The 9,660-nt window shown below is 53.9% G+C and overlaps 1 protein-coding gene across 1 annotated transcript in view; it reads left to right on the forward strand.

Annotated features, from left to right (window-relative positions):
• IL17RA (interleukin 17 receptor A) overlaps window positions 1-6,442 on the forward strand; it is a 19,226-nt gene extending 12,784 nt beyond the window's left edge. Inside the window, exons 11-14 of the mRNA XM_045295898.1 lie at window positions 635-646; window positions 1,437-1,523; window positions 3,871-3,909; window positions 4,831-6,442. Coding sequence (XP_045151833.1) covers window positions 635-646; window positions 1,437-1,523; window positions 3,871-3,909; window positions 4,831-6,329 — 1,637 coding nt within the window. The 3' untranslated portion in view covers window positions 6,330-6,442. The remainder of the gene's footprint in view (window positions 1-634; window positions 647-1,436; window positions 1,524-3,870; window positions 3,910-4,830) is intronic.
• Window positions 6,443-9,660: the final 3,218 nt, after the last annotated feature.

Genomic DNA, 9,660 nt, shown 5'->3' on the forward strand with positions numbered 1-9,660 from the left:
CAGGTGCGATAGACACAATTGTTCGGTTAAAATTATACTAAAGTCATAGGTAAGAAGAGATATAGAAGAGAGATTGAAATAATGGAGTCAGACACATTTCATGGTAGCATGTTCATGGTAGCATGCCCTAGGACATGGGGCACGGGGACAGGGGAGAGAGCCAGGGGGAGAGAGCTCTTTATTGCTAACCAAGGATTATACATCTTTGGGGGGCATGTAAGCCCCCTAATTACAGGTAAAGACATACGTCACAGGAAGGGGTTGTACTTTAGGTAATACAGTAATGGGAGGGGAATGATCTAGGGGTATACACTGCAATAGGAAGGGGAGGAATTGGGGTATAGCGTGTGACAAGATGGGCGGATCCTAGATTCAGGATGGCAGCCTAACTTTGGATGGCCCTGAGCAGGTTTGACCTGTTCTCTGGCTCTCCATGGAAACCATTATCAGTAGGGTGTGAGCCCCGCCTACAGTGGACCAGATGCCTTCAGGGAGAATAGTATCTCTAAGCATCTGACCTTCCACCATGAGCTGGCAAATAGCCTCTAATGTTTGGCATATCTTTGGGGGAGACAAAGTTTTGGGATGGTGACAAATGATTAACAATACGGTTTCCCTTTTGTTCTCCTTGCAGACACGATTGCAGGTAAGCCCAGATCCCTTTCCTAGGGTGAGAAATCTCTGGCTGGACCTGGCATGGATCCAGGTACACAGGCCGAACTGAGAGGCCAGTTAGCGATGGAGGGAGGGAGATGGATTGATTGGTCTGCGAGGAAGTGCTCATGCAATTGTGGGGCTGAAAAGGCCCAAGCCCGTGGATTAGCTGATAAACTGGAGGCTTCAAATGGCTCACAGGATTGTGGGGACAGGTATGTCCAAAATCTGTAACTCAGGCAGCAGGCTGAGCCTTCTGCAGGCTCAGGGCCCAAGATTCCTAGGTCCAGAGAGAGAGAGAATGTGTGTGCATGTTCTGCCCAAACATGTATTCATGGGCTGAAGATAGACCACAGCCTACAGAACTCCCCTTCAGTTACGCGAGATTACATTCTGGAGAGCGGTTCCATTAGCCAGTGGTTCCCAACCTTCCTAAGGCCGAGACCCTTTCAGACAGCTCCTCATGTGGTGGTGACCCTCCCCCCCAACCATAAAATTATTTTTGTTGCTACTTCATCACTGTCATTTTGCTACTGTTATGAATCGGGCGACATCTGTGAAAGGGTCCTTAGGCCCCCAAGGGGTCGCGACCCACAGGTTGAGAACCGCTGCATTAGATTCTGTTGTGAAACAGCAGCTGGGCTAGTGTTGGGCCAAACCACTGAGAACCACAGTCTAGCCATGTTGCCACATAAAATTAGCCAGGCAGGAGAGGCTAGAGCCCTGGGCTGGGGAGCGGGTTGAAGCATCTGGTGTACTGCTCACACTTTCTGCTCACACAGACTCCATGCCCTTGTGGGCATACGGGGTCATCCTGCTGGGGGGCTCCGTCATCCTGGTCGTCGTCTTCATGACTCGGAGACTGCCTGGTAAGAGGCGGGGGCGTGGGTGGGAGTTGGGGTGGGTGGGGGTGGAAAGGGAACAGGGATGCATTCTCGAGCTCCCCCCTCTGCTCCTCTCTTCCTACAGCCCCACTTCCCCTTCTTCTCAATCCAGCCCCACAGTTGGACCTTCTCTGGAAGCCCGAGACCAGGGGCCCCTTCACTCTTGGTCCTTCCGTCCCAAATCACGTGTACCCATTGCCCGTCATCATGCCGCCTCGATGTCACTTGTTACGAACTCAGAACCTGGAATCAGAGACTAATCCCACCCTTCAGTACCTAGGCAATGACTCCATTCTCTGGGTCTCAGGTTCTCCTCCTTTGTAAAATGGAAATTATGTTGATGCCTGGGTCATCAAACTGTGGCAAGGATTCGGTCAAGCCGTGTCTGGGAAGGCTCACCCGAAGCCTGGCACATCAGGTTCGCTCCTTGTCCATTAGCCAGAAGGATGTTCGTTGTCACAGCGCATGTGGGTAACACCAGTGGGTTGAGGCGCTAGGTGGAACTGCCTGGCCTCAGAATCAACCAGCCAGGGAGCCGTCTTAAGATGACCAGAGCATTCCCATGTGAATGGAAAGGGGCATCTTAGAACCCAGGAAACAGACTAGATCTCAGCTGGAAAGCTGTCCAGGATGACGGAATGAAAAATGATACTATCGAGGAGTTGGTTTAAAACCACACACCCCTGTATATTTTTAAATTCTTGCTTATGTTGATAAGCCAGTCTGGAAGAATTTTCAACACACTGTTAACAGTGGTCCCCTCTAGGAAGTTAGGTGGGCTAAGGGAGGGTGGCTATCTAAGAAGGATTTTCACTTTTGCTATTTTCTAAAGCTTTCTTTAGGGGGAAAAAATGTTCAGGAATCCTGGTGTGAGTACCGGTTCTGTCACTACCAGCTCAGTGGTCTGGGAACGTCCCTGACATGCTCTGAAACTGTGTGTGTCCCCCTGTAAAAGGAGCTTGTGAGGGAAACGGAAAGAGCAGCCTGAACACCCCCATCCTGCAGCCCCCAACTCACACCCTTGGAGTGACAGGAGATAGGGGAAGTCAGAGAAGGTTCAGGCTCTACGCGAACACATAGCTGAGGATCCCACTCGACCTCCCTAGCGTTGCACTTGGAAGCGAGTGCCCCCTCACCTTCTTTTCTGTGAAATGGGACCATGATGCCTTCCTCTCCAGGAGGGGGTGAGGATGCTTGTTGGTGGGCATTATTCATGGCCAATCCCTCTACCTCCTGCATCTGTCTGCTGGCAGGTCCTCAGAAGGGAGAACACGGGTCTTCAGTTGGGGAGGCGGGGGGAGGGTAGTGGCCAAACCGGAGACACTGAGGGCCAGCTCTGTAAAGAGGAGCCAGGAAGGAGTCCTCAGTGGCCAGCAGGGTCACTTCTTGATTGTGGTTTGAGCAAATCCATTTTCCATGTTGGTGGCAATCTCTACTGTGTACCAGCACCCTTCCCCGCCCCCTGTGTTCCCCATTTCCCGTCCCTCTGTCCCTTCTGCCGGCTGAGCTCTCTTCCTGGGCTGGAGCTGCCCACTGGGTTTCAGAGGGTTGATGGTTCTAAGAGGTGCTGAGCCACAGGGGTGAGTTCCAGCCTTCAAGGGTGCTAAGGGTCACCATCTCTCAGGGATTCCACCAGTCTCCGTCACTAGAAAGTCAGGTCCGTTTGTGATTTTTTTTCCTTCTACATTTCTCCCCCACTCTACCAAGGACCTTCTCTCGGGATCCCTTTCAGGAGAGGGGTAGCGATAGCGGGGCACCATCTAGTTCTGCTGGTCTCCACCTGTGTCTTTGTGTGGGTGATCATCTTGACTCTGCTTTGCCCTGGATGGCAAGAGCCAGAGTTGCACTGTAGACGGCCACTTGCTAACTTTGAGGACCCCAACCGCTACTCACCAAAGTAGGATGCTCAGGGCATTGTTTTTTGTGAACTCTTGCCGTAGTTGACTTGGCTGTCTCCCGAGAGACTGTGGTCCTAAGGCCCCCACGCCCAGTACGCATTACCTCAAGGTCTTTGGTTAGGGCTTCATTTTTAAAACTTATTCCCCTGCTGCCAGCAGGGTCGGTTTTACAGAGTAACTGCTGTAAACCCCCATGAGTGCTCCTGCACCGCCTGCCCTCTCTCATGCCACCCACCTCACAGACCCGCGGGACAGAGGGAGAGGCTGAGTTTCAGCGACGTGGGCTATTTTCCCCCATCACACAAAGCATCCCTTAGTGTGGCCCGTTGTCTGCCAGGGGTGGGCAAGTGCCTCGTTCAACCACACCCGTCCCTGAAAGCTGGGCCGCCCCCCCCCACTCCTTTCTCAGAAGCATGTCTGACCTTTTCTTTCAGGGCCTCCTGAAAAATGTGAAAACACCGCTGCGTACCCTGGTGAGTGTCTTGGGAGACCCGGTTTCTTTCTTCCCGAAGTGGTAGAGGGTCCTTTTGGAGCCTGTCACCTTCAGGGGGCTGACTCCTGAGGCTCTCCAGGGACCGTTTGAGGAACTGCTGTGTCACACTGGCACGGAGGGACTGCAGGTGCCTTGCATGGCCAGGGCTGGGGTAACGTGCTCAACCACCTAGACAAGGCGCGTGGCGTCCCGGGGGCGGGGCCGGTTAGCCATCGCGCTGCTAAACGCGAGGTTGGCGTGCCAAAGACATCAGCTGCTGCGCCGGAGGCCGATGAGGCTGTCGCTCCGGGCAGGGCTGCCGGCTGTGGGACCCTGCCTTGGGGTTGTCAGGAGTTCGAATCAGCTCCGTGGCAGGGGCTTCGGGTGCTAGATAAGGAAAGGCACGCCCCGTGGTTGACCTGGACTTGACTCGGACTTGACATGGCAACCCTGAGAGGCCGAGGAGACTGGCCCCGGGTCTCCAGAGCCGCGGTCTTTGTGGGGACGGATCGCTGGTGGTTCCACGTCACCAGCGTGCCACCGGGGCTTCTGTAAAGAAGCCACCTCGTTGTGGAAGATGAGGCCTTCCGTGTAACAAATTGCTATAGTCCATCAGCCATTTTCCTCAGTTAAGATGATCGAAGTTTAAGCCAAAGCCAGAGGGGGTGTGAGGGAGGGTGGAGTTATTGTTCTTCTCTCTCAGAAGACGTCAGACGATGATTTGTTCAAGCCGTCAAGATGACTCTGGCCCTCCCCCGCACGCCCTCGGCTGCATTTCTTAGGCTCGGGTCCACGTGGGAGTCCGGGTGGGTGCAGGCCCCTCCTGAGGTGGCCAGCAGGGACCTGGCCCGGACCTGCGGTGTGAAAGCCAGCAGAGACGCACCCCTGAACCTGTGGCCGTGGCTTCTCTTGTTCCCCTCAGACGTCCTGCCCGTGACGGACCCCACCGCCCCATCCCTGAAGCCGAGGAAGGTCTGGGTCATCTACTCCGCCGACCACCCCCTCTACGTGGAGGTGGTCCTCAAGTTTGCCCAATTCCTGCTCGTGGTCTGTGGCACCGAGGTAGCCCTCGACCTGCTGGAGGAACGGGTCATCTCTGAGGTCGGGGTCATGACCTGGGTGGGCCGCCAGAAGCAGGAAATGATGGACAGCCAATCCAAGATCCTCATCCTGTGCTCCCGAGGCACCCGGGCCAAGTGGCAGGCCATCCTGGGCTGGCAGGAGCCCGCCGTCCAGCTGCGGTGTGACCGCTCTCAGCCCTCCGGGGACCTTTTCACGGCAGCCATGAACATGATCCTGCCAGACTTCAAGAAGCCAGCCTGCTTCGGCACCTATATTGTCTGCTACTTCAGCGGCATCGGCAGCGAGGGGGATATCCCCGACCTGTTCCACATCACCTCCAGGTACCGGCTCATGGAGGAATTTGAGGAGGTTTACTTCCGCATCCAGGACCTGGAGATGTTTGAGCCTGGTCAGATGCACCGGGTCGGGGAGCTCACGGGGGACAACTACCTGCAGAACCCCAGTGGCTGGCAGCTCAGGGAAGCTGTGCAGAGGTTCCGAGAACATCAGCTGCGGTGCCCGGATTGGTTTGAGCGCGAGAACCTTTGCTCGGCAGATGACCAGGACCTTCCATCCCTGCATGACGAGCTCCTGGAGGAGCCACCCGTGCCATCTGGAGGAGGGATCGTCAAGCTGAAGCCACTGGTGCGGGAACCCTCGCCTGCGGACTCACTGGTGGTAGATGTGCTCATCAGCAAGCAAGAAAGAGGCGTCTTGAGGCTGGACCCCCGACTGCAGAAGGAGCTGGTAGCCCAGACCCTGCAAACCCGGGTGCTCCCTGTGGAGCGGGGTGCTCCTGCAGGAGCGGTGCGGCCCCTGTCTCCTGCCACCCCGGGCACCACAGCCAGCCGGCTGGCCCTGGTGGAAGAGGGCGAGGCCTGCCCGCTGTTGCCGCCACCCTGCCCACAGCAAAACAATGTTCTCTTCCTCCCTGTGGACCCAGAGGCCTTGCCCCCCTGCAGCACCCCGGTGGCTTCGCCGGACCACCTCCCAGAGGATGTCAGGGGGCAGCTCGCAGGCTTGATGGTCTCGCTTTTCCAGCAGAGTCTGAGCAGCCAGACCCAGGAGATCCTTAAAGACCCGCACACGGCCTACGAGGAGGAGCAGAGGCAGTCGGTGCAGTCCGACCAGGGCTACATCTCCAGGAGCTCCCCGCAGCTCCCAGACGGGCTGACAGAGACGGAGGGGGCCGAGGGAGAGCAGAACCAGGGACAGTCGGCTGAGCAACTCTCTCCCGAGCAACTGGAGAGCCTGCGGAGCCTCCAGCAGCAGCTCTTGTTCCAAGAGCTCCGGAAGAGCTCTGGCTGGGACAGTGTGGAGCTGGAGAGGCTGCCCGTGGAGTGGCAGACCTCCTTATAGTGGCCGCCCGGCCCAGGGCCTGGAGAGCAGGCTGCGTGCCTGTGCCTGGGTATCAGCGTGTGTATGTATGTATGTATAGATATATGTGTGTATATAGATATATGTGTGTATATAGATATATGTGTGTCTGTATCTGTGTAGATAGACGTGTGTATGTATGTATATGTGTGTGTGTATATAGCTATTTGTGCATGTATGTGTGTATGTATATGTGTGTAGACATGTGTGTATGTATATATGTGTGTATATATAGATATATGTGTAGGTAGATATGTGTGTGTGTATATATGTGTGTGTGGATATGTGTGTATATATATGTATGTATATGTGTGTATAGCTATATGTGTGTGTATGTATGTGTATATATGTGTGTGTGTGTCCATGGGTATGTGTGTGTTAAACGTGAAGTATGAATTTTTGAAATACAATGGGGCTTTTAAGAGTTTGTGCTAAATAGAATGAAAATATAATGCCATTTTTCCACGAATTTTTTTGAAGCCCCCCCTCATATAAACATCTTGATTCGGACCCCTGGGTGTTTTCCCCGTCCCCCCACCCTTTTGACCTTTTAAAAATATGATCACCTGGTGCTCTTTGATCCCCACAAGAATTTGGAGCCCCTTCCCAAAAGTTAATGGCAACGTGCCGGTGAGTCCCAATCATTATTTATTTGGCACCTGCGATGGGCCAGGCACTGGCATGCAAAGAGAAATCACACGTGACCTGAGCCCCGGCCACCAAGGAGCTTACCGTGTAGAGAGAGGGAGAGGTGAGCAAGCAGACAATTATCATGCAAGATGGAAACACCGGATAGAAGTCAGCCCCCAACCCAAACCTAACCACACCGGTTGCCCTACTCGAGGCAGCTCCGCCTCTGACGACCCCTGTGCGGCAGCACAGAACCAGGTTTTTATGAATGACTTTTCAGAAGCAGATCGCAAGAGCCTCCTTAAGGGTCTTCGGGGTGGTTAACAATTTGCTCCACCCAGGGACCCCAAGCTGCCCCAAACCCACTGCCACCCAGTTGATTCCAATGCATAGAGCGTCCTGAGGTTTCCAAGGCTCCCCGTCTTCACTGAAGCCCCTCGCCACATCTTTCTCCTGTCGAGCGAGTCCTGGGTTAAAACCACTAACCTTTCCCCTAACGCTGAAAACATTGCACCACCATGGCTCCTCCAAGCTGTGAAAATCCACAGACGAGGCGCCAGCCGAGGGAGGGTTCCCGGAGGACATGATGTATGTGAGCCGAAGAAGAAGCTTAGCTTCAGGGTCAAGGACGTGAGTCCAGGAGAAGAAGCGTGCAGGGCTGGGGCCAGGAATGCCCAGGAGCAGAGATCTGCACGTCAGGTCAGTTTGCGGGCTCTTTCACCAAGAGCTAGGGTGGAGAAGTAGGCAGAACTCAGGTCAGGGACAGACTTCTAGCCAGCCTGGGAGGTGGGACCTCTGCCTCCAAGGCCTGAGACCCTCCAATATGATGAAGATCTGTGCTTGGTGGCAAAGAAGAGTTGCCCCCTTCCTGTGGGTCAGACATACCCAGAAGCCACGTGGGATCACTTTGAGAAAGGGGCAGGACAAGTGAACTCTGACAGCATTCGTCAGGAAGAGAAATCTGGAATCCTAGCTCACATGGTGGTAGTCGGTTGCTTGGAGAACTGGGCAAAGAAGTCTTGTGAACCTCGGGGCCAGAGCTAAGGGAGCATTAGGAACTGGGAGCCCTGTCTATACAAGTCAACTGAGGTAGGAGGTACACGTGCCACAGCGAGGGGCAGGCGCAGGGAGGTGGGAGGCTGGCCCTTTATGAGAAAGAGGTGCCCATGGGGTACTTAAAGACCAGAGGTGCAGAGGCAACACTTGAAGAGTCTGTAAGGCCGGGTACGTGGAGGAGCTGTTCAGGAAGTACCTTCTTGCAGTATAGACGTCTGTGTCTCTGCGGTCCCAAAGGACACACACGGATATCGGCTGACCCTGGACTAGAGAGTTGCCCATTGCCGACATCTGAGTCCTTAACTATAGTTCCAGGAAGAGACGATTCTAAAAGGCGATGGGAAGCCAAACTATAATTGGTGTGTGTGTGTGTGTGTGTGTGTGTGTGAGACTATGTGTGCATCCATATGAAAGATTATCAACAAGAGAATGAATAAATGTGTTCACTCAAATGAGATTTCCAGTGGTGATGCTAAGGCATGTATTACTTTGGGTCAGGAGGTTCATGGCTGGAGTTCTCTCGTAGTGAGATTTTTACCCACCAGCAAGCAGCTGTCTGTCCAAGTGTGTCCCATACTCAGCCCGATTGCAGCCAAGGACCAGGTGAGGGAGAAAAGGAACCAGGCCCTCCCAGCCACCAGCCTTGGGGGCTCCATCCCTCCCCAGTGATCCTGGAGGTGAGCATCTTTAGCTCGAGCAGTCCAGCAGGCTTCTGGTGACATTTCTCCAGCTTTCCAATAACCCAGAAACTCAAACGCGCTGCCATCGAATCGATGTGGACTCACAGTGACCCTATAGGACGGCAGAGCTGCCCTGGTGGGTTTCTGACACTGGGACTCTTTGTGGGAGTGACGTCTCATGTTTCTCCCATGGAGCAGCGGGTGGTTTCCAACTGCGGTCCTTGCAGTTAACAGCCTGACATGTAACCCCTGCACCATCAGGGCTTCTAGCTTCCGATAAGACTTAGCACATGTCCGGAGAGGGGATTCCATAGTGGACTCTTCCTTGCTAGGGCCAGCAACAACATAACCCTAGAGCACAGTAGTCTCACTTGCTAGGGAAAGGCCTGAAGCACAGGTTCCTTTTGGATCCCATGGCCCATGAGACTTGCGTCCTCACCGTGCTGGCCTTTGAAGCCTTGATGAGGAAGGTCCTCCGTAGTCACTGTCCACCAGGTCGCCCTTCACTCCAGGCATGCTGCTTCCTGGCTTTTTAAAGAAATAACTATTTTGAGCTATAACTTGCACACCATACAGTGCACCCATTTAAGGTGTATAGATCATGGCCTTTTAGGATATCCATAGTGTTATGCAAACATCACCACAGCCAATTTCAGAGTATCCGTCGTCACCTCAGTACCCCCATCCTGTACTGCCTGGCAAGCACAAGCCTCCTTACAATCTGTCCATGTGTTAGTCCCAGTAGACTAGAGAAGTCCAGGGAGACTCGTGTATAAGAAAGAGCTTTATATAGAGTAATTGGACATTAAGAAAACAGCCCAGTCCAGATCAAGTCCATAAGTCCGATATTAGCCCATATATCCGATACCAATCTATAAAGTCCTCTTCAGACTCAGGAAACACATGCAACGATGCCAAATGCAGGAAGATCACAGGCCAGTGGGTGG

This window comes from Echinops telfairi, unplaced genomic scaffold (assembly GCF_000313985.2).
Source record: "Echinops telfairi isolate 266 unplaced genomic scaffold, ASM31398v2 ScPeMD7_6273;HRSCAF=7185, whole genome shotgun sequence".
NCBI lineage: Eukaryota > Metazoa > Chordata > Mammalia > Afrosoricida > Tenrecidae > Echinops > Echinops telfairi.